This window comes from Electrona antarctica (assembly GCF_951216825.1).
Source record: "Electrona antarctica genome assembly, chromosome: 17".
Classification (NCBI taxonomy): Eukaryota; Metazoa; Chordata; class Actinopteri; order Myctophiformes; family Myctophidae; genus Electrona; species Electrona antarctica.
In genome coordinates, this window is record NC_136798.1 from 39,103,189 (window position 1) to 39,128,866 (window position 25,678).

General features: G+C 44.9%; 1 protein-coding gene across 3 annotated transcripts; it reads left to right on the forward strand.

Annotated features, from left to right (window-relative positions):
- The first annotated feature begins 344 nt into the window (after positions 1 to 344).
- Positions 345 to 23,596, forward strand: LOC306941509 (inverted formin-2-like). 3 transcript variants are annotated; one of them, XM_079527025.1, is made up of 23 exons: positions 345 to 408; positions 905 to 1,058; positions 2,212 to 2,473; positions 3,531 to 3,646; positions 3,891 to 4,050; positions 4,680 to 4,713; positions 4,928 to 5,069; positions 6,033 to 6,165; positions 7,015 to 7,521; positions 7,981 to 8,114; positions 8,303 to 8,364; positions 9,229 to 9,331; positions 10,429 to 10,514; positions 11,167 to 11,267; positions 11,455 to 11,525; positions 12,160 to 12,267; positions 13,021 to 13,091; positions 13,395 to 13,518; positions 15,150 to 15,314; positions 16,385 to 16,469; positions 17,083 to 17,370; positions 21,143 to 21,196; positions 23,515 to 23,596. In XM_079527025.1, the coding sequence occupies exons 2-22, from the start codon at positions 930 to 932 to the stop codon at positions 21,193 to 21,195; spliced, it is 2,934 nt and encodes a 977-aa protein (XP_079383151.1). In that variant the 5' UTR covers positions 345 to 408; positions 905 to 929; the 3' UTR covers position 21,196; positions 23,515 to 23,596. The 3 variants fall into 3 exon arrangements, with proteins under 3 accessions (XP_079383151.1, XP_079383152.1, XP_079383153.1); XM_079527026.1 differs by lacking the exon at positions 23,515 to 23,596 and adding an exon at positions 21,467 to 22,720; XM_079527027.1 differs by having other exon boundaries at positions 352 to 408; positions 909 to 1,058.
- Positions 23,597 to 25,678: the final 2,082 nt, after the last annotated feature.

Sequence of the window (25,678 nt, forward strand, 5' to 3'; positions counted from 1 at the left end):
AAGGTAAATGTATAAACTATAAAGTGCGTCAGATCAGCAACTGACTAGCTCTGCCTGCAGTCTCCCTTTTATAGGAGAGGATCCTACCACTAACAGAGAAGCAATTAAATCTAAACAGCTTATGTGCAAGCTCACAGATATCCGCTGAACATGAATAAGTAACCAAATAAATAGATGTTCTATTTTAGACTAACCATGATTTGGGTTTGCATTCATTTCCAAAGAAAATAGAAAAACTTTGCTCATCAACATTGTGGAACACCCCTACACCTCAACAGTACTTGGCACCTTCCCCCCCTTCTTAAGCTGAATGGCTGAGCCCTGCTCTGGTTCAGCAGTTCAGATTCAGACAGAAGAGTGCCAGTACTGGAGAGGCCATACCAGTGACAAACAATGAGCTAACCACAGGTTACAATAAACTAACTGTTTTCCCTGCAAGTCTGTGTGTATCATTTCATTTGTACATCATTATGAAACCTGAATATGTTGTGAATAAATTGTGAATGCATTCATCAACAGTATTGACATATCAAGATAGGACCTGTCTGCCCCACTACCCACAGGCTGTGTGGTGTGTGCGTGCGTGCACTGTCCTTAATCAGAGTGTGTGTGTATATAGGGCACGGGCTGCCCCGTGACAGTGTCCAATGTATTTGTGTTTAGTTCTTAAAGTTAACATAACTATAACTAAATGCATTTTAAATTAAATATAAAGGTTACTTATCAGGAGTCCAATTCAAATATAGTAAAAATATTTTTGCTACAACAGAAATATGCAATGTGGCCCATCTGGAGAGAGTGTGGAAATATAGAGGCCCTCGCCATCGCCAAAGTTGCCCACCCCTGCTATAGTGCATGACAAATGCATGACTTTAATTCTGGTGATTCTGGTGTCTTTCTGCAGCTAGGCCTCAGCTGTGTTGGTCACCATGGCAGTCAGACGGCAGTGGGAGGCGGTGAAGGGTCATGTGACCAGCAGTCGAAAGCAGGAGGTCGACGCCCACCTGGAGGCCAACATGGAGAACGCCCAACCTGAACTCTGCATCAGGTTACTGCAGGTGACCCCTGACCTTTAGCGGTACCCCTTAACCCTAACCCTGAACTCTGTATATCGGGTTACTGTATGTGACTATCTGGAAGGCCATTGTTTTTAAAAAGCATTTAAAATTGGCTCTGAAACCCCACCAATAACCACATATCAATTTTTAATTTGGCCGCGGATCCCCCATCTGAAAATGTTTAGTGCCAGGGAACCCCAGAAGAGATGATTTCACTGTATGTTTAAAACAACTCTAAATTATTTGAAAGTTTACAAATCATTTTCAAAGAATAAGAGTGTGGGGGTCAAGTCCGAGTCGAGACCGAGACCGACGGGAGGCGAGACCGATTAGAGACCGAGACTTTTTTTTTTAAATATTTATTTTTCTCATTTGATACGTACAGAAAACAGTCAGCTGTGCTCCATTACTTAACAATATTATTACAAGATTAAGATTATTACAACAAACCTATTTATATTGGTGCCAGACAGCTCTCTTATAATAATGTGAATGGGCTCCTCATAATGCGGCTATAATACAATTATTTCATTGCCTTGTAGTGACTCGTGACTCGAGTGGACTCGGCGGGGGAAGAGTCCCAAGTCCAAATGTTGGGCGAGACCTTAGAGTATATATGAATAGAGACGGCACCCGAGTTCTCCTCCCATCCACTTGCATTAAGTTGCTCAAAAGCGCATGAGGCGATTTCACTGTGCATTCTGGGTAGGAACAGAGTGCATTCTGGGATGGATTGGGCCCAAACACATGAACGCGCTGTCGCTGACTATCATTGCAGGCATTCAGCGTTCACGTGTCATCGTGAACGTGCACAATGATAGTCAACGGACCAGCGCGTTCATGTGTTTGGGCCCACGCTGCAATATCAAATTCGGCCACTATGACCGTCCGACATACTAACAGTCCGACACGCAACAGTCCCTATCCCAAACCCTAACCGCACATACTAACAGTCCGACACGCAATAGTCCCTATCCCAAACCCTAACCGCATGCGGAAGCAACGGGTGAGTCTTAACCGGCCACGTATGTGTCTTAACCGGCCACACATGTCGGAGCCACGAGTGAACCGGTGGCGTATGTCCGACTATTGGTATATGTCGGACTAACGTATATGCCCCCCCCCCCCCCCCCCCCCCCCCCCCCCCCGGCAGGTTCCCACCATGGTCAACTACTCGGGCCTGAAGAGACGCTTGGAGAGCTGCGACCAGGGCTGGATGGTGGACTTCCTGGAGCTGAGCGGCCTGGACCTGCTGATGGAGGCGTTGGAGAGGCTGTCGGGCCGCGGCCGCTCCAGGATCTCGGACGCCCTGCTGCAGCTGACCTGCGTGGCGTGCGTCCGAGCCGTCATGAACTCGCCGGCGGGCCTTCACTTCATCCTGGAACACGACGGCCACGTCAGCACTCTCACACAAGGTACAATTTACAATGTAGGCGTTTAGCAGACGCTCTTAATCCAGAGCGACTTGCAGTGAGCGAGAACAACACATGGTAATACATCAAATACATACAAAATAGTCATCAAGAATCATAAGTAAGCTGAGAACTAGGGTTGTCCCGATCCGATCACGTGGTCGGAAATTGGGGTCGATCACGTCATCATTTTCAAATGATTGGAATCGGATTGGGAGCAAAAAAAGTGATCGGGTCGTCCTAACCCGATCACTTTACCTCTAATCTATCTAAAATTACACAAGTAAGACGCGTGAACGCGGGAAGCGAACGCAGCTGTTGTGGCAGTCTGACACACACACACACACAGAGCACCACACCTCATAATTATTTTATTTTTATTTAAAAAATAAATAAATGTAAAGGTTTTTTTTGCGTGCAATGCACATTGCACGTGCGTGCAATGCACATTGCACGTGCGTGCGATGCACATTGCACGTGCGTGCGATGCACATTGCACGTGCGTGCGATGCACATTGCACGTGCGTGCGATGCGCGTGCGTGCGATGCGCGTGCGTGCGTTGCACGTACGTGCGTGCGATGCGCGTGCGTGCGTGCGTGAGATGCACGTACGTGCGTGCGTGCATGTGTGTGTGTTTTTGTGTGTGATACAGCTGCGCCCTCTGGTGGCGGGCGGGTGGTGTTACAGCGTGACACACACAGACAGACAGACAGACAGACAGACAGACAGACAGACAGACAGACAGACAGACAGACACACAGACAGACATGATCTGCTGGGTCTCATAATAAATGCTCACTGCATTCGCAATCACTGCATTCACAATAAGTTTAGCCTTTGCATATGCCTGTAAGGTCGTCGAGGCTAGGGGAAGTGCATTCCATAGTTTTGGAGCCAGAAGGGAGAAGAGTCTCAATAAAAAACAAGCTCCATCCCTAATTGTATTGATGGTATTGACTGGTTAATTGTGTGCGCATGCAGCTCTGAACAACTCTAATGTGATGGTGAAGATGTATTGATCATATTGATCAGGTTGTTTTTTATTGGTGGTATTGACAGCTCTCAACACCTCTAATGTGATGGTGAAGATGCAGGTGTTTGACCTCCTGACTGCCCTGAGCATGTTTGACCAACGTGGACTGACGCTGACTCTGCAGGCACTGGACAACTACAAGGTACACGCACGCACGCATGCACGCACGCACAGGGTTGCACGCACGTGCACACAAGTAAACGCACACGCACGCACAAACACACAGGCTACAAGCAACACATTGTTGGTGTCAAGCAGGAATCGTGTTGCTTCGAGCGACGGTGGGCCGTATTATTGAATTACACGTACAAATAATTGCAATTTAGTGTTTCCATTGGAACATATGTATTTTTTTCATTTTGTGTGTATAATTGTTGCATTTCCAGAGTGCACTGCAGTACCAGTACAGGTTCAGTGTGGTAATGAATGAACTGCAGCAGACAGACAACGTGTCCTTCATGGTCTCTATCATGAGTTGCATCAACGTCCTCCTGTTTGGACAAGACGACCTGCGCAAGAGAGACAAACTACGCAAAGAGTTTATAGGTATATATAATTATAGTGCTGAATCGCAACAAGATCATTTACATGCAAAGCAGAGACCTGACCATGACAGACAGACAGACGACACACGCACGCACACATGCACGCACGCACGAACGCACGCACACACACACACACACACACACACACACACACACACACACACACACACACACACACACACACACACACACACACACACACACACACACACACACACACACACACACACACACTTTTTGGACACAAATACAAGGTTTCCACCTGGCAGCAACGATATCTGAATTATTGTTCAGATATTATTTGTTGTAAAACACTGTGAGATCATTAGATCACTCAGGTCATCTATCTGTCCCCTATTAGGCTAGAGACTAACGACCCTTCACGTTTAATGTTTTTATCCTGTTTTTGAGATTTAACACATTTGTTTTATTCATATGTAATGGTATTTCATTGTACAGCACCTCATTACTCTTTCTTACTCTACTCTTTTTCTCTAAAGGTGCTTCATGAAGAAATACCTTTCTAGTTACTAATACTAGTACTAATACGAATACTAGTCTAGTGCTACTACTAGTAGTACTACCTATAGCTATCTGTGGTAACAGTGTGATTTCTCTATTTCTTTTTAGGTCTCCATTTGTTAGATTTGCTGCCTAAACTCAGGTAAACCTTTAACACGTTAAATATTCATATTTTATACGTGAATTTAAAGTAAAGTATCAAAGTGTATAGTGTGTTTACTGTGAGATTAACTAGGCCGGTATAGCCTACTTGAATACTTTGAAATAAATGTACTTTTATAGAACTAATCTAAATACATGTTGATGTGTGTATGTGTGTATATGTGTGCGTGCGTGCGTGTGCGTGCGTCCGCCAGGGACACTGAGGACGTGGACCTCAACATCCAGGTGGATCTGTTCGCAGACAGCCTGTGTGAAGACGAGCAGGAGATGGACAGAGTTTATGGAGGAGTAGAGATGAACGACCATCAGCAGGTGTTCACCACTCTGTTCACCAGGGTGGGTTGGCTGCAATCAGTGTTGATTTATGTCGACTCAAGTGCTTTACAGAGTCCGAACGTAGTCGATGAAATGCACGCACACATAAAGGACACATAAGCACAGGATACACTATGCATGGCAACGTAACGGACGGAGTGAATTGCGTGCGTTTATCTCCCCCCAACGTAAGTGAAAACGGACTCTGTCCAGGCTTTAATACGATGACAAAAAATGTTCGTCGACTACCTTTTTTTTCACTGACAAACTAAATGAAAAGTACGCTACGATGACTAAAACGGAGAGGGTTGACAATTTCGTCAACAAATAAAAACTAGATTAAAATGTTAGGAAGGGACTAGTGGACAAGAGATCCAGTATAACTTCGTTGCATGCTCAAGATAGCTGATCTACAAGCTCACAACACGTCGCAGGCTATCTTCAGCAAGTGTAAAATCGGTCATTACGACGGCATCAAGGCCCGCCAAAATACATTTTAGTCTACTAAATCAACTGTAGATTTAGTCTGCTAAAATATGATGACATTTAGTCGACTAAAACTAGACTAACACTAAAACATTCCAGGTGAAAAGTAAAATGTGACTAAAACTAAATTAAAACTATTCAAGAGACTAAAATTTAAAATCTAAATTTGCTGTCAAAATCAACACTGGTTGAAATACAGTATTAGACTGTGCCGTACGTCGTCTTTTGTCTTTGTCTTGTATGCTTGGTTTAATGCTCTTAAGCCTCTGAGCTCATTTAAACCTGCAAGAATAAGTAAACAAGACAACAGCAAAACAGTCATGCTCATGGTTGCGTTAAACTTGACTCAAGACAACAAATTGCATTGCATTTTGAAAAACTAACTAAAAAGATCCAACCAGGTGGGTTTGCTAAATGCAGTCAAGTCATTGATTGAATTAAAAAGTAATGTACATAACATCACACCTGCGTGTGTGCATGTGTGTGTGTACTGTATAGGTGAGCAGCAGTCCAGTGTCTGCGCAGCTGCTGTCCATCCTGCAGGCCTTGTTGATGCTGGCCCCAGACAGAGCAGACGTCTGGTGTGCTCTGGAGACCCTGACTGACAGAGCTGCTCTACTGGCACAGGACTGTAAGACACGCGCCACACACACACACACACACACGCACGCGCACGCACACGCACACGCACACGCGCACACACACACACACACACACACACACACACACACACACACACACACTCGCGTGTGGACACATGCACACACACTCACAACATTTTGGGGAAGGCAGTCAAAATTAAAACACTTCTTCCTATAGGTCAGAGTACATTTCCAACTGGGTTTGTTGTCTAAAGTCACGTGTCAGGAATATGGAAGTGGAGTATGCAGCTTACGCGCTGTCGGTGTGTCTTACTCTTAACCAATGTGTTGCGGGGCAGATTAAACGATGCAGTCTACCATTCATGTCAAAGGGAGCCAGACGTCGCAAAGGCGCAGCGATGCACGTCTTGGCGTTGCTTCATATCAGCTTCACCTTACCTGTGTGAACGCACCATAAGGGTTGGGAGCTGTCCATGGTGCTGAAGTCTCTCAGGTGACTTTGGTCTCTTGGTGGCCCGGCAGTGTCCACAGTGACATTCCAAAACATGCACACACACACACACACACACACACACACACACACACACACACACACACACACACACACACAGTTTAACTGCATCGATTACGTTCGTTTCTCAGTTTCAACTCATTAAAGCAAGGGCTGCCCATGCAAAGGCGTGCTTCATCATTAATCGACACGGTTATCATACATCAGTCAATTCAGTCAATTTAGAAATCATCAAAAGAGTAGTCAGAGTTACACATGGAGAGTTTGTGCGTGTGCGCACGCGTGTGTGTGCGCGCGCACTCACTGACATTACAGTCCTACAACTGTTCATATTACATCTTGCATTATTTTGTGTGCGTGCGTGCAGCTCAGACAGACACTCCTGAGCAAGTCATCAAGAGGCTCCTCCCCTCCAAAGCCTCGTCGGCCAATCACAAGGTCCGAACCTTGGACAGGGCGGTGCAGGCGTGCCTGACGGACAGCCCTGCTGGCCAGTTAGAACTCTCGAACAAAATACATCCTACAGCGCTAGATGCCCCTCCCCTCTCTGACATGCCCCACCCTCCACCACCCCCACCTCCCCCTTTACCAAATTTGGGAATAGCTCCACCTCCTCCTCCTCCTCCAGATAAGGGATTAGCCCCTCCCCCTCCTCCTTTACCAAATATGGGATTACCTCCGCCCCCTCCTCCTCCTTTACCAAATATGGGATTGCCTCCGCCCCCTCCTCTATTACCGGGCCTTGGGGCTCCTCCCCCTCCCCCTCCTCTCCCCGGAGGAGGATGCCCCGCCCCTCCTGCTAAGCCCGCCCACTGCCCCACCCTCCGCATGAAGAAGCTCAACTGGCAGAAGCTTCCTTCTAGGACCGTGTCAGGTAAGGGTTGCGTGTGCGTGCGTGCGTGTGTGTGTGTGTGTGTGTGTGTGTGTGTGTGTGTGTGTGTGTGTGTGTGTGTGTGTGTGTGTGTGTGTGTGTGTGTGTGTGTGTGTGTGTGTGTGTGTGTGTGTGTGTGTGTGTGTGTGCGACTGTGTGTGTGTGTATTTTACTTAAGTAAGAGTATCACTGCAATAGGTATATTACAAGTATAAGTCTGGAATTCAAAATGCACTTGAGTACAAAAGTATTGGCATCAAAATGTATAGGCTACTTAAAGCACCTCGTCACCTCACACGCACACCCCCCATTTAATTAAAACAACACACTGCAACACACTCAGGAAAAGATAAGATAAGCTTTGATGGACAGACAGCCTAAATGAGAGGTCTGTCTGTCTGTCTGTCTGTCTGTCTGTCTGTCTGTCTGTCTGTCTGTGTGCGCGCGAGACTGCGCGTGCAGGTGAGTCCATGTGGACGGGGTCGTCCTGTGAGTGTGTACAGCCAGACTACACCAGCATAGAGCAGCTGTTCTGTCTGCCTGTCAACGAGCCCAAGACCAGAGGAAGCTCAGCCCTTCACACAGAGCCCCGACAGGTGTGCCTCGTTAACACGCATGTTTAAACGCAATTCATTATTCCAAAATCGGAAGGAATTCAATTTTACAGGAATTAAACCTGGAGGAAGCTTTCATACAAAATAACGTACATTTTATAACTCCTGGTTTTTAAATGTCAACTGTTCAGCTGGTTGGGTCAGCCATCTTTATTCTCTTTCCCCCCCAGATTTCCTTCATCGATGCCAAGAAGAACCTGAACCTCAACATCTTCATCAAACAGTTTAAATGGTGAATTCATGTTTGGTTGAAAAAATCTGCATGTCGGTACAGTACATATCATCTCTGTTAGGTATAAACCTCATTATGTCCGAAGATGTTACTTTTCAGGATTCAAATTTAAAAATAGCAAAAGTAGCAGATCCACAAGTCACTTTGCACCATGTTCTGCTACCTTTGGTGCTTTTGTGTGACGCTGTAGTATGATTAAACTCATTGGCTGCCAATGACAAATATATTCGTCATTTCGATCCAAGGCACAGACCGCCATTGACATATGACTTCACTGTTTACGATAGAGGCCGCTAAGCTTCTGCAACCTACGAGTGATCCTAGGACTTCCAAAGAACACAGTAGCACAGCTGAGAGGAAGACAGGGTAGGAGAAACAGACAGTAGAACAGCTGAGACTTTTATTTTGCCATTGATTGACGGGGGGGGGGGGGGGGGGGGGGGACCTACACACAAAGCTACGTGCTGGAGCTGTAAAACTCAGGATAGAAGGATGATGAATACTGCAGATATTTATTTTGAGGGCAGCAGTGGCTCAGCCGTCTCGGAACCAGGAGAGTTCCTGGTTCGATTATACCGTCCCCCACCAAAGTGTCCTCGAGCAAGACGGTGAACCCCTTATAGTGCCTCTGATGAAGCAAATCGCTGCTTTGCATGGTTTGCGTTGAGCCTCCAAGAAAGCCATCACTTCATGTCATAGCTGGGGAGCGGTCAAATCCTGCCGCCAAAAGAGCACACCTGTCCTGCAGCTACACCCTGACCTCTGTCTGTCTGTCTGTCTGTCTGTCTGTCTGTCTGTCTGTCTGTCTGTCTGTCTGTCTGTCTGTCTGTCTGTCTGTCTGTCTGTCTGTCTGTCTGCCTGCAGTTCCCATGAAGAGTTTGTGTCTCTCATCCGGGTAGCGGATCGCTCTCGTTTTGACGTCGAGCTTCTGAAACAGTTGCTGAAACTGCTGCCTGAGAAACACGAGGTATACTGTTCACCTGACCTGCATTTCGAACCACACAATTAATACAAGTAAGGAGGATGACTCAAAATGTATTATTGCTCTATTAAAGGTATAAAAAGTGTTAAATAGCTTATTATTCTGATTATATTATCATGTATTGTCTGTTAACATTAGTGGGAGTCGCCATAGCTCTAGCTCTATACAATTTCAGGTCAGGATACCATTTTTTTTATCCAATCAGAAAGGAAAACTCAGTATACAGGGTTAGACAAGTGAATTTGGATGTGATGACACAGAAATAAGCAGGCAACATTGGAACTGGAACACTATACAATTTAAGCTGACAAATGTATACTCTTTCCTGAGTGGCAGAAATTGACAACCCGGCCACCTGCAAATGTATTTTCTGTTTATTAATGGGCTAGAGAGACAGGGAGAATCCCTTCAATTCAAACACTATAGCAATGCATAACCTTGTAACAAAAAAGAGAGAAAACAAAATCACAAAATGTCACTTACCCTACCTTTTAAAGTCTGTAATTTATGTCACAGGATTAACCATTAAGGTCTTGTGCTTATGTTAAAGGACCACTTCACCACTTTTCAACCTATCTTCATATAATAGGTCCTCACTAATAATAATGATAAAATGGCACGATTTTTTTCTACTCGGTCTGTGTCTCATAGGAGGGCTGTGGGCAGTTTAGAAACCGTCCTCCAGTGACATCATCATTAGGCAGATTATTTTTTAAACAAGATTTTTTTACAAAAAAAGATGGCTTCCATTTTCGCATTGCAACTTTTCAGGACTAGAAAGCCTGCAGTTTCTATTGGCTTGGATTCCCCATCGATGATGTCACTGGAGGATGGTTTCTGAACTGCCCACAGCCCTCCTATGAGACACAGACGGAGTAGAAATTGGAATTTGGAAATGCTCAAGTAAAGTACAAATAATTGTACAGTACTTTAGTACATTTACTCCACCACTGGATGTATGGAAGCACATTGCTTTTCTAGTACAACATTTTACACTCTGAAACTTAAAGATGGAAAAAGACAATACAAAAATCACGGCACTCCATCTTTAAAATGTGTGTGGTTGAACCCGCTGCTGCTAGATTGAGAACCTGAGGTCCTACCAGGGAGACAGAGACAAGCTGGCTGCAGTGGACCAGTTCTACCTGCTGCTGCTGTCTGTTCCATGGTAAAAAAAAACCAATACATTGCAATGTTTCATTTAACAAGTTCTACATGCTGCTGCTGTCTGTTCCATGGTAAACACAATTACAATGTTATCATTTACAATTCAGTCATTTAGCTCTTAATCATTATTTTATACTTTGGCTATTCAAAAACAGAAGATAAAGCTCATAGCGCATCGCTTCATGCCACGCTACGAGCTTGAATAGATCTGCTAATTTTGGAAAATCGTGAAAACTATTTGAATATTATATATTACATTTTTAACTCAAATATTTGCTTCTCTGGGACACATTATTTTGAGAAGCGGGTGAGCAGCCAAATAATGCTCAATGACAAAAAAAAGGTTGAGCAGCATACTGTAGCAACAAAACATTTTCAGAAAACTGTTAGGATTTAGAAGGGGGTCCCTGTAACGAAATCTTTTTAGATTGGGGTCTGTGGCTAAATACGTTACCATCATGATTACTGCAGTCTGTTGGTATTGCTATGGTAAAATCACACAACTACTGTACCGTTTTAATTTTATCTGAAAGGTGTGTGTGTGTGTGTGTGTGTGTGTGTGTGTGTGTGTGTGTGTGTGTGTGTGTGTGTGTGTGTGTGTGTGTGTGTGTGTGTGTGTGTGTGTGTGTGTGTGTGTGTGTGCGTGTGCGTAGTTATCATTTAAGGATAGAGTGTATGTTAGTGTGTGAGGAGAGCAGATACTTGTTGGAGATGATGCAACCTCAAGCCACACTACTGGAACACGCATGTCAGAGTATGTTTATTATTATTATTATTATTATTAATACCACTCACACAGTATTACACTGCCCTCTGCTGGATACAACCAGACATCATGTGTAGGCCTCCTCTCCTCTCCTCTCCTCTCCTCTCCTCTCCTCTCCTCTCCTCTCCTCTCCTCTCCTCTCCTCTCCTCTCCTCTCCTCTCCTCTCCTCTCCAGGTTTGTTGGACAGTGTTCGTTTGCCAAGCTTCTGTAGGCTGATCTTGGATGTTGGGAATTTCCTCAACTATGTAAGCTCCATCGCGCACACACACACAGACACGCACATACACACATGCAGCAGAGTGTCAGTGATATCAATGTACTCTCGGTGATCCCCGAGTGTATAGTCTGCTGAAGGGTAGGATACTAGGGTATAGTTATCAAACCCATAACCCAGGGTTTCTACCTAAGAATCCTCTCTCTAAATGTGTCCCTATAGAATTGGAGCTGTTCTATCCACCCCTTTTACTTTACAAGAGGGACAGGGGATTGCTCGGTCTAGGGCCTCACTCACACCTAAGACACACACGCAAGACACACTTGTGTCCTGTGTGTTCTGTGTGTCATGGCCGCCTCAATGCATTTCCAATGGGAACAACGTAACGTCCTGCTGCCTCCTGCATTATGTGCAATTTCCGAAACAGGTGGTATACTCACTACTAGGCACTAGGCAGTAACCTGAAGCTTGCTTCCCACTTGAAGCAATACCGCCCCCCATCTGGCGGAGTCACGTTATAGGCACGCAGGGCCGTTGAGTGATTTCCAACGAGCACTTCCAAACTCCAACACTTTGAATCACCTGCATGGAATTTCTTGACAGAAAGGAGCTCATAACATCTGTCTGTCTGTCTGTCCGTCTGTCTGTCCGTCTGTCTGTCTCAGGGCAGTCACACGGGTAATGCAGAAGGGTTTAAGATGAGCACCCTGCTGAAACTGACGGAGACGAAAGCGAATAAGTCCCGCGTCACCCTGCTCCACCACATCGTAGAGGTAACACCACCCTGCTGAGACTGTGTTTTCATCCCTGTCAGTCTGCGTTTATGTGCATGCACCCCGTGTTTTGAGCAGCTTATATCGAGAACCGCTGGACTGATGAGCATCATGCAACTTTGGCACGCACACTTCCATTAGGCCAAGGAAAAACCCCAATTATTTTAAATCCGCCTCATGGTGCAGGCCACTTCACATTTTGCCCTATTCTCTTGAACCGTAGGTTGTACAATCACAATTGTTTTACACTGGATGTGGACATACAGTTGGAGGCCATCGATATTGTCCTTTTCTTTTTGCTGAGGTTTGCGTGATCTGCGCAAAAGGACAGTTAACCCATTTTGGGCGGGAACCCCTTTTGGTGTTTTAAACATTATGTTATAATTTAGCTATTGAAAAATAGCAGATCTACAAGCTCATAGCGCGCCACCGAGTGGCGCGCTACGAGCTTGTAGGTCTGCTATTTTTGAAAAATCGTGAAAATATTTATTTCAGAAAACTGGAGGATTTAGAAGGATTTTTTAAAATTTTGAGGTCAGGCCTAAATGGGTCAAATGATAAGGGACAATATCGGTGGCACCCAACTGTAGATCATGATGCAACGCCCCATAATACTGTAGGCCCCACCAATTTCCACCTTTCTGCCATTTAGCATTTTCTTCAAAATAACTAAGCGTATCAGTCAGATTTTTCAGATTTCAGATTTTACACGTACACTTTTTCTAGTTTATGTTCTTTGCTATTTCTTTCCAGGGGGTGGAGCACAACTATCCAGACCTGCTGAAGCTACCGGATGACCTGGAGATCTGTGAAAAGGCTGCTGGGTAAGACTGAAACAAGGCTGTCTGTCTCTGTAGGACAGACAGACAGACAGACAGACAGACAGACAGACAGACAGACAGACAGACAGACAGACAAATCACGCTCATCAGGAGCCGGTGGGGGTTTAGTGTCCTGCTCGAGGGCACTTTGACACAAATGCAGGAGAAGCAAGGGGTTCGAACCGGGAAACCATGGCGCTTCCAAGTGATCATTGGGTTGTGTACACTAGTCCTCAGAATCAAAGTGGAACACATCCAGGCTGAATGCAGCTATGTGATCAGGCGACTGTGTGTCTTAACTCTCAGAATCAAAGTGGAACACATCCAGACGGAGTGCAGCTCTCTGATCAGACGACTGCAGACCTCAGAGAAGAAGATGAAGACGCCTGGAGCTGAGGACCTGGAGGAACAATACATGCCTGTCATCCAGGTACACAGTAGTAGAGGGTAGTAGAGGTCATTTTTGTTTGTTTTCTGGATTCCCACGGGTCACGGGATGGGATTCAAATTGAATTCCCGCGATTGGGACGGAACGGGAATGAAAAGTCCAACGGTAGCGGGAATGACATCAATAGGTGATCATTTTCAGCGTTAACACAATAATAGCCTGATCGCGCCAACCAAAAGGACAGAAGCGTCCATTTTTGAGAGTTTGTTTAATACATTTTCATATTTTATTCATTCAAATCTCTATTTATTCTTCAAAGGACATTGAGGTTGGCCTCGTTTGCTGTGTCGTCGAGATACACCACAATCCAATTGCAATTTAACATGTGATATAACACAAGTACAAAAAAGAATAATAATAGGCCTATGTTCTATCAGGGGTTCTCAACGTTTTTGGCCCGGGACCCCCGGAAATGCTTTGGTAATGTCTCGGGACCCCCCCCCCCCTGCCCCCTCCCGACCCCCAATATAAATTGACTGCTACAATAACCTTAAACCATTTTTGGCGGGAACCCCTTTTGGTGTTTTAAGCATTGTTATAATTTAGCTATTGAAAAATAGCAGATCTACAAGCTCATAGCGCGCCACCGAGTGGCGCGCTACGAGCTTGTAGGTCTGCTATTTTTTTTAAATCGTGAAAATATATATATATATTTTTTGAAAATAATTTGGGGACCCCCTAAAATAATTTGGCGACCCCCCGAGGGGTCGCGACCCACGGGTTGAGAACCCCTGTGCTATAGGACCCAGCTGCAGCATTCCATTTTGAGCCGGTGATCGGTGACAAACGCAGTGTGATGATAATGGGGCTATCAAGGTGTTAAAATCACAGTATGTAAAAAGGAAACCGTGATGCATTCAAATGATACGATACGATACAACTTTATAAGCCTATCTCACAGAATTTCCCCGCCCCCCTTAATACGCCCCCTTTCGGGGTTAGTGGTGATAGCGTGACGTCACTCCATAGACGCTACATGTTAACAGAGGTAATTTAAGAAGTCTACAACTTTTGTTTTCTCAAGGTAAGGTTTGTTCTATCTGTTCGAGCTGATTTACCATCTTGTTTGCTTCATAATAATATTGGTCTGTCACATTTTTACATTAGAAAATGTACTTAGATTCTCCAGAGAAAAAAACGTGTAAATGCTAATGTTAAAGACACCACTATTTACCGGAAGTGGGCGTGGAAAGCGGGCTGTGAGATAGGCCTATTGTCAGCTTGTACTGAAATTTGTTTTGCGTCCATGACGTCACCGTTCAAGAAACAGACAAGACATAGACATACATTACAAAATGGTAGACATTACAGGACAAAAATCACAGAAACAATCAGGAACGAGAACATATCCACTGGTTTAACGATTTTGGTTTAGAAGCAAGACAGACGGATGTACAAACGAGTTCTTTAGTCTGTTTCTTAAATGTAGGGACTCTAAACTGCCTCATGGAGGGCAACAGTTGATATTCATCGTTTAAAACATGTAAGGGGTCAGAAGAGATACTCTTCGCAAGTCTAAGCATGCTCTTGGTCTGGGCCTCATTAAAGGGAACGTAACACGACCTCAACTGGCCTACCAACAATTTGATAGCGCATGATACCACTGTGTCCAGGACAGTGTGAGGCAGTGTGTGTGCCTGGAGCAGCTGCTGTCCTCCATAGAGGACCAGAGGAGACGCCTGGCCATCTATCTGTGTGAAGACGTCACCAGCCTGTCTCTGAGTGACCTGATCCACACAGTCAACGTGTTCAGAGGACTGTTCGTCAAGGCTGTTCAAGTAGGAAACACACCACTGTTGTTTTTGGCAGCTCATTTTGATTTTGGTTTAGTTTAGTCATAGTCTCTTGAATAGTTTTCATTTAGTTTTAGTCACATTTTAGTCACCTGGAATGTCTTGGTGTTAGTCTAGTTTTAGCCGACTAAATGTCATAAGATTTTAGTCGACTAAATCTACAGTTGATTTAGTCGACTAAAATGTATTTTGGTGGGCCTTGATGTTGTCGTAATGACTGATTTTACGCTTGCTGAAAAAAGCAGATCTACAAGCTCACAACGCGTCGCGCTGCGATGCGTTGTGAGCTTGTAGATCTGCTTTTTTCAGCATGCAACCAAGTGTAAAATGACTCATACTGGATCTCTTGTCCACTAGTCCCCTTCTTAGCATTTTAGTCTAGATTTAGCTGTTGACGAAATTGTCAATACATTAGTCTTAGTTTTAGTCATCATAGCTTAGTTTTAATTTAGTTTCCATTTAGTTTTCGTCAGTGAAAAAAGGTAGTCAACGAACATTTTTCGTCTTAGTTTTAGTCGACGAAATCAACACTGAAACACACGCACGCACAAACGCAATCTCACTGTATATGTTACGAGTTACGATTCTGTCCCTGAAGTGGGACACAACGCTCGGCACGGTGACTCGCTCGCCTCGTGGCTCGCCCGGCGATGCCTCTCGTGGCTCGAGTCCACTTTAGACGGCGTCTCTTTTACGTCCTTGGGTTTGAGAACGGCACTTCCACATTCCTAGTGTGCGGAAGTGCCCGGGAAGGGAACCCCCAAGCCCCCCAGCAAGGCTTGCCAACATTGAAGCTGTGAGACGTAGTGGTGAAATCTGGAACTGCAGGGTCCCTGCTTATATGACAAGGAAACCCAGTGCAGCTGGGGTTTAACATTGAGCGCTGGTATGCACTTCCGCATTTGACCACCAAAAATGTGGTGGTTCCGGTCCTCTCTCTATCTTTTATAACTCTATGGAAGGGACCTTTTGAGTGGAAGCCACCCCCCCCCCCCCCCCCACACACACACACACACACACACACACATTTATATACAATAAATGATGTTTTTCAGGAGAACCGGAGTCGCAGGGAGCAGCAGGTGAAGGCTGAGAGGAGGAGACAACAGGAACAGCACACAGGACAGAAGAAGAAAATAGGTGAGGGTTTGTGGACAGCAAGGCCATTTTCCCTCCGTGGCCCAGGGGCCCTTGGCTCTCAGGGGCCCTTCAGGGAAATTGGACCGTCAGGTACTAGGTTTGACACCCTGAAATGGGCTCCTGGGGCCCTTCATTGGCCATTTATTTTGTTAAATTTAGGTCAAAAAGGTGATCAAAACACTGACAAACAATGTCGCATGCATGCGAGCTATGGGGGCCCTGCAAAGATTACCGGCCCAGGGGCCCTCGTGGGGGTTAATCCGTCCCTGCCCGCTGGCTGCAGAAGCACTTCAACTCTGTTCAAGTGAATGAGTTTTTTTTCTCCAAATGGGCTACTTGCTTTCAGACGCTATAGTTTAAAGCATTTTTTTCAATTTTCATGATATGCGTTCAATAAAATACGGTCCGGTTAATTTAGTAAACCGACCGAAAAGATTAAACTGCATGACTTTAAAACAGCCCCCTAGGGTTAGGGGGTCCGAGAGCGTCCCCAGAAAACGGTGTTCAATATTCCATCATAAATGGAACCAAAACCTCAGTAAAACTATGCCTGCCCGGGAGCCAATCAGACACACATGGTACATGGATTCATAATCACGTGTCTCTCTCTCAGGTGTGCAGAGAGAGGTCCAGGAGGAAGGGTGTATAATAGACAACCTGTTGGCCGAAATCAAAAAGGGCATCGCTCTGAGAAAGACACACCCCCGTGGAGAGAGACCCATGCCCGCCCTTAACCCCACCCACTCTGATGACCCCGCCCGCCGTCGTCACCCCCATTCCGATGCCCCCAAAGGTCATGGGTCAACGCCCGGAGGTGAGGGCACCTCCCCCCATGAAGAGCAGCAGACCACAGGACGCGTTGGGAAACCATCTGAGCCGCAGGCTGCCCCGAAGAGCACCGGTAAGCAATGGTGGACCAAATACTTAAAGGGTTAGTTCGAGGGCACGGTGGCACAGTCGGCAGTGCTGTCGCCTCACAGCTAGAAGGTCCTGGGTTCGATTCCCGCTGGGGACGCTGGGGGCGTGTTCTATCCTCCGCGTCATCAGTGCCCATACCCGAGGTGGGGTTGGCGAAAGGGCCTTTCTGTGTGGAGTTTGCATGTTCTCCCCGACTCCCCGTGGGTAGGTACCCTCACAAAAACATGCAGTAATCCTGGTCTCTAAACTACCTCCCCCTGGCCAGCCAGGGCGCGCCTGATGGAGGTGAAAGGAACTGGTCGGAATAACGTGTTCCTTCCACGCGTTACATCCGGCTGGGGAAACTCTCCCCTGTCAGGTGAAAAGAAGCAGCTTGGACTCCTCATGCATAGAAGGAAGCATAAGGTCAGTCCGCTGCCCCCCGAGGTTGGCAGAGGAAGTGTAGCGCCCAGGATTACATTAGATCATTTTATTGACACTGGGTGAATTTTTAGGACAAAAAAAAGGATTAGTTCAGAATGTTGGACTTGTTGTACTTGCTCACAACGTGCCGATGTAGATCGGCTAGTTGAATAATTTTAAAAAGATTTTTCGAAATAGTAAAAAATGGCAAATAATTTTATAAAGGACAAGATAGCTAGGTCTTGTGGTCGACTAAAATTGTATGATATTTTTCTATGGAGTCAGAATAGTCTCAAAAGTCTCACAGCAAATATTACAGATTTGTAACTCACAAGTTCAGATTTGCAACTCACGTGAGTGAACTCACAGGTTCACATTTGTGTTTTGTATCCACAAGTTCAGATTTGTGTTTTGTATCTGTATTTCGCATCCGTGTTTCGCATCTGTGTTTTGTATTTGTGTTTTGTATTTGTGTTTTGTATCTGTAATTCGCATCTGTGTTTTGTATCCGTGTTTCACATCTGTGTTTTGTATTTGCGTTTTGTATCTGTAATTTGCATCTGTGTTTTGTATCCGTGTTTCGCATCTGTGTTTGAAACACAAATACAAAACACAGATGTGAAACACGGATACAAAACACAGATGCAAATTACAGATACAAAACACAAATACAAAACAGACGCGAAACACGGATACAAAACACAAATCTGAACTTGTGGATACAAAAGACAAATGTGAACCTGTGAGTTCACTCACGTGAGTTGCAAATCTGAGCTTGTGAGTTACAAATCTGTGAGACCTTTGAGACTACTTTTGAGACTCTTCTGACGTTGGGCGTTAACGAACGTCATCATTGGCTGAGGGAATCTGTCAATCATTCTGATTGACAGATTCCTCGGCCAATCAGATTGGTCCGCCTTCAGCCAATCCTATGGCTCTAACGCCCTGGGGGCACGCTGGTCCATAGCTCTAATGCCCTGGGGGCACGCTGATCCATAGCTCTAATGCCCTATGGCGGTGGGCACGCTGGTCCATAGCTCTAATGCCCTATGGCGGGGGGCACGTTGGTCCATAGCTCTAATGCCCTATGGCGGGGGGCACGCTGGTCCATAGCTCTAATGCCCTGAGGGCACGCTGGTCCATAGCTCTAATGCCCTATGGCGGGGGGCACGCTGGTCCATAGCTCTAATGCCCTGAGGGCACGCTGGTCCATAGCTCTAATGCCCTGAGGGCACGCTGATCCATAGCTCTAATGCCCTATGGCGGGGGGCACGCTGGTCCATAGCTCTAATGCCCTATGGCGGTGGGCACACTGGTCCATAGCTCTAATGCCCTATGGCGGTGGGCACGTTGGTCCATAGCTCTAATGCCCTATGGCGGGGGGCACGTTGGTCTATAGCTCTAATGCCCTATGGCGGGGATCACGCTGGTCCATAGCTCTAATGGTCCATAGCTCTAACGCCCTATGGCTGGTCCATTAGAGCTATGGACCAGCGTGCCCCCCATAGGGCGTTAGAGCAATGGACCAGAGCAGGCCCCGCCATAGGGCATTAGAGCTATGGACCAACGTGCCCCCCCATAGGGCATTAGAGCTATGGATCAACGTGCCCCCCCATAGGGCATTAGAGCTATGGATCAGCGTGCCCCCCGCCATAGGGCGTTAGAGCTATGGACCAACGTGCCCCCCGCCATAAGGCATTAGATCTATGGACCAGCGTGCCCCCGCCATAGGGCATTAGAGCTATGGATCAGCGTGCCCCCCGCCATAGGGCATTAGAGCTATGGACCAACGTGCCCCCCGCCATAGGGCATTAGAGCTATGGACCAGCGTGCCCCCCGCCATAGGGCATTAGAGCTATGGACCAACGTGCCCCCCGCCATAGGGCATTAGAGCTATGGACCAACGTGCCCCCCGCCATAGGGCATTAGAGCTATGGACCAACGTGCCCCCGCCATAGGGCAGTAGAGCTATGGACCAACGTGCCCCCCGCCATAGGGCATTAGATCTATGGACCAGCGTGCCCCCCGCCATAAGGCATTAGATCTATGGACCAGCGTGCCCCCCGCCATAGGGCATTAGAGCTATGGACCAGCGTGCCTCCCATAGGGCATTAGAGCTATGGACCAACGTGCCCCCCGCCATAGGGCATTAGAGCTATGGACCAGCGTGCCTCCCATAGGGCGTTAGAGCTATGGACCAACGTGCCCCCCGCCATAGGGCATTAGAGCTATGGACCAGCGTGCCCCCCGCCATAGGGCATTAGAGCTATGGACCAACGTGCCCCCCGCCATAGGGCATTAGAGCTATGGACCAGCGTGCCCCCCACCATAGGGCATTAGAGCTATGGACCAGCGTGCCCCCCGCCATAGGGCATTAGAGCTATGGACCAGCGTGCCCCCCGCCATAGGGCATTAGAGCTATGGACCAGCGTGCCCCCCGCCATAGGGCATTAGAGCTATGGACCAACGTGCCCCCCGCCATAGGGCATTAGAGCTATGGACCAGCGTGCCCACCGCCATAGGGCATTAGAGCTATGGACCAGCGTGCCCCCAGGGCGTTAGAGCCATAGGATTGGCTGAAGGCGGACCGATCTGATTGGCCGAGGAATCTGTCAATCAGAATGATTGACAGATTCCCTCAGCCAATGATGACGTTCGTTAACGCCCAACGTCAGAAGAGTCTCAAAAGTAGTCTCAAAGGTCTCACAGATTTGTAACTCACAAGCTCAGATTTGCAACTCACGTGAGTGAACTCACAGGTTCACATTTGTCTTTTGTATCCACAAGTTCAGATTTGTGTTTTGTATCCGTGTTTCGCGTCTGTGTTTTGTATTTGTGTTTTGTATCTGTAATTTGCATCTGTGTTTTGTATCCGTGTTTCACATCTGTGTTTTGTATTTGTGTTTCAAACACAGATGCGAAACACGGATACAAAACACAGATGCAAATTACAGATACAAAACACAAATACAAAACACAGACGCGAAACACGGATACAAAACACAGATGCGAATTACAGATACAAAACACAAATACAAAACACAAATACAAAACACAGATGCGAAACACGGATACAAAACACAGATGCGAAATACAGATACAAAACACAAATCTGAACTTGTGGATACAAAACACAAATGTGAACCTGTGAGTTCACTCACGTGAGTTGCAAATCTGAACTTGTGAGTTACAAATCTGTAATATTTGCTGTGAGACTTTTGAGACTATTCCCACTCCATATTTATCGACTAAAAACTAGACCCAGTTTGAGAACCACTCATCTAATTCCGATGTGAATGTGTTGTCGTCCAATCAGACAGTGTCTCTGACTGTGTTTCTGTTGTTAACTTCAGATGGTGGGAGAAAACATTCCAAACAGCTGGAGCTGAGCTGTTTGCTTCAATGAGGTGGGTTCTACACTGTCAGCCAATCAGGTTCATCCAGCTCAGTTTTTCCTTTCGCTTCTTGTCTGTCTATAAGGACTAAAACGTCCTTTTGTAATAACATTATTTATGCAAGTTCTAGCGTGTGTGTGTGTGTGTGTGTGTGTGTGTGTGTGTGTGTGTGTGTGTGTGTGTGTGTGTGTGTGTGTGTGTGTGTGTGTGTGTGTGTGTGTGTGTGTGTGTGTGTGTGTGTGTGTGTGTGTGTGTGTGTCTTTCTTCCTTTCTTTCCTTTAGTCTGACACACCTAGCCGTCAACCTTTTCAGGGACATGGTCAATTTTTGAGGGTCCTATATAGGCCTACAGCTTTTGTCCACACACATCTCATATTTGCCTTTGACAATGAAAGGAGAAATTCTGTCAAATTTTACTTTGCGTCCAATGGAGAGTCATACAAATAAATAGACAATCGATGAGACAATGACAGGCATTAGGAACAAGGCAGCACACACTGCAAGTGTGAATGACCCAGTCAAATCTCTCTCAGAGAGAGAGTCTATTCAGTCTATTCAGCGTCTCAATGATGGTGATTGACACCCCTAGGGAGGGTTCATCTTTTTTCTTTTGTCACTTAATTGGGTCAAGGCCTTTTACCCGGGTGTATACATTTTCTCCAGGGTTACACTTTAAAAATCGACCTGTCCCTAGGTGCGCATTGGCCTTTTTTTTTGTTAACACAAAATTCACAAGTAAAACCAGTGTTTAATTGGTGGCTGGTAACCTTGCCTTGCTCAAGCACTCCTGGATGCCTGCTGTGATAGCAACAGAATAATATGAATCACCAACATTACAAGGACCTCACAATGAGATGTTGTAACAGAACTGTATCCACTGGCTGTGGTGGAAAGTAACTAAGAATCACTAAGTTTTAGTAGTTGTTTTTCATTATTATTAGTATTAGTATTTCTATTTTGCAATACTTCTACTCCAACACTCAGAGACAACCACTTTAGTTACTAGTTACTGTAGTAGTTAACTGTAAACATGTGTTGCTTGTGGTGTTTTAGTTTCTGTGAAAACATAGTAGATTGTTAAAAAGCCCAGTGTTACTGTGGTGGAAGTACTTGCCGTTCCAGTCTCTAGATTTTGTGATTTACAGATTGTCTCCACAAGGATTTTGTATAGCTTTTCTTTTTCTTTGTAATTTTTATTTTCAAAAAAGATGTGGAAAAAGACAGATACACCAATAACTTGTCTTTGAGAGCATCATCATGCAACTGTTTACATCAATGTCCTATCATGACATTACACAAACTGAAATGAAAACAAAACAGAGATATTCAACAAATTCAATATCTAACGTCTATATTCTTGGTCACCATGCTATCCTGCCAAGGCCCACTGCCTCCAGGACAGTTGAGGACAAAACAAAAACAACACATCATGGTGGTCCACAAAACACGAGTGCCACTAATATATGTTCTGAAATTGCCTAATATTAGATTATATATTCCACAACACTACAGTAACCTATGACCTGGCTATGAATAGCATCCAATGTGCAATCATGTGTCAGCTGAGCTCTCTTCTTTCAAACATGTCCTCATATGTGTCTTCAAACTACTCGTCTGACTAAAGCCTTTGCCACAATCGCTGCAACTAAAGGGTTTTTCCCCAGTGTGAGTCCTCATGTGTGTCTTCAGATGTGTATTATTGCGAAAGCATTTGTCACAAACTGCACAACTGTAGGATTTTACCCCTGTATGGATCCTCATGTGTTTTTTCAGATACTCAATTTGACCAAAGAATTTGCCACAATCTGAGCACTCAAAGGGTTTTTCTCCAGTACGAGTATGAGTACTTGCATGTTGTGTCAGGTAATTTCTTTGGCGGAAGCTTTTGCCACAATCTGTGCAACTAAAGGGCTTTTCTCCTGTATGGATCGTCATGTGTCTATTCAGAGTATCCATGAGAGTAAAGCCATTACCACACTCTGTACAATGAAATGGCTTTACGCCTTTATGACTCCTCATGTGTGACTTCAGAGTTTCATTAATATTAAAGCTTTTGCCACAAGTAGAGTTTTTTCCCCCTGTATGAATCCTCATGTGTGACATCAAATCACTATAACCCTCAAACGCTTTGCCACAAACTCTACAACGTATGCATGTATCCTGCCGTTTTTTACTCCTCATTGATGTTTTTTGTTTTCCTGGTAGGTTTGACTCCAGTGGTAGCGTGTGGCTCGCATGCAAACGTCTTTCTGCATGTGTCTTGTTCAGTGTGTTTCCATCTGACTTATCTTCCATGTTCTCCTCCCACTCATCACTGTCTTCTGTGTCAGATCCAGAAAAGTGTGAAGAGAGGGACAATCCACTACTAGATGGCGGTGATACTCCACAGCCCTCAACACAAGGTGGTGTTTTCAGGTGTTTAATTGGGGTGATGTCTAGAGGCTCAGACAGAGCCTCGGCCTCTGTATCTCTGTTTTCAGCATAACCTTCACTTCTCACTGATAGTAATGTCAGTGTTGATCCATCAGCATCCTCTGGACCAAGTAGCTCCTCCTGTTCCTCTTTAATCTGTGGAGGCTCTGGTTCCTCCTGGACCAGACTGGAGCTCCACTCCTGCCCCGTTTTTACCACAGGGTGGAAGTCTATAGACAAAAGATGATAGTAAACCATTACAGTGGTGAGCAGTTGAGACTGGCAGTGATACCACTTGACTGCCTCCCTGGTGCCTATGTGGTGCCACACCCCCTTTGGTGGTACCACGATTCACACTTAATTTAAAGGTGTCAATGGTGTAGTGTGGCACATGTGAGTCCATGATTTTTTACTAGATTCATTGGGGAATGCATTTGTCATTTTTATTCAGTCATCTTTTATTTTTATGTTTTATAAACAAAATAATAGAAAATAAAGCAGAATCCGTAGGATGAATTAAAAAGCAATTGTTTCTTTAAACAAAACTGTGTATATCCCATTTAACAGCATTAGACAAATGAAAACAAAAAAACAATATTATTTGTGAAATCTAACTCCGGTCTCCTAATGAGTAGATTTTCTTATAAAACATTAAATATAACAATAATTAAATCAAGTCATTTTGAGGCAGAGACAAGCTTGTAGAATGTAAAGCAATGTGATGTTCTTATGCCTATAAATATATCAAAATGTAATTTTCCTTAACCCCTAAAATAAATCTTTATATTAGGGCTGCCAATCAATTAAAATATTTAATCATGATTAATCGCATGATTGTCCATCGCAAATTAATCGCATATTTTGTATCCGTTCTAAATATACCTTAAATCAGTGGTTTTCAAACCTTTTCATATCAATATTTATTCTGCATTTGAGCCACGGGATGCCATTTGATGAGATTTAGCCTTGCAGACCCAAACTAAAGAATAGCCTATGTTCACATTTCTATGCTGTATTGATTGGTAAATTAAAGTAATGCAGATGTTTAACAATAATTAAACTGTTGAGAGTGTAAAATGGAACTTCAAGATTTAAATATCTATTTCAAGTTTTTAATAATCTTATCACCATGGGAGTAGACAAATGCTTTATGCAAATGCATGTTTTTTATTATTATTATTGGAACAATGACAAACACTGTCCAGGATCCTCTCTCTCTCTCTCTCTCTCTCTCTCACACACACACACACACACACACACGCACGCACGCACGCACGCACGCAAGTCTCTCAATGCTCTATCAAACTTCACATGCATTAATTGCGCGTCAAAATGAGTGCTATTAAAATTAATTTGCGTTAAGACGTTATTATCGCTTTAACATTGACAGGTCTAATTAAAATATAAATTTCCTTAACCCCCAAAACAAATATTTGTAACATTGTTACAGTCAGTTGTGTATTAACTACAGTACTACTAAAAGCAGGGCGAAAAGATGGGCAAGCTAGGTGTTAATTCATTTGCATGTCATTGTGTGAAATCCAATGCGAATGTCCCCCCCCCCCCCCCCCCCCCCAGTTTGTGCTACCTCTTCAAGTGGCACATTAGAGTCGACCATAAGTATCCTAACTGCATAATCAAATTCAAATTGCCTAGTGTTTAAGTGGTAAATGCGTTTTGTAACTAAGCTAAAAAATAAGAAAAAAAATAAAGACATTATTTTGTATTATGTGCAATTCCTGGGTGTTATATTTCATAGATTGTCCCTGCCTCAAAATGTCTTGATTTCATTGAGGGTTACATTGAAAGCATTGGTAAATGTTGCATTTATATAGCACTTTAACTTTTATCCAAAGCGCTCTACTACTCTTCTATTCAACATAGAAGAGTAACATTTCACATTTCACCCTGGCTCCATTTTTGGGGACACAGAGGCCAGATTGTGTTGGGTGCATGGTGGGGGGTGGGGTACTATGAAATGTATTGCCAGGAAACCCCACACAATGTAATGTATTTTTCATTTAGCATCTAAAGAATGAATCTCAAAAACCTACCAGAACTGTTTTACAGAGAAAATAAATA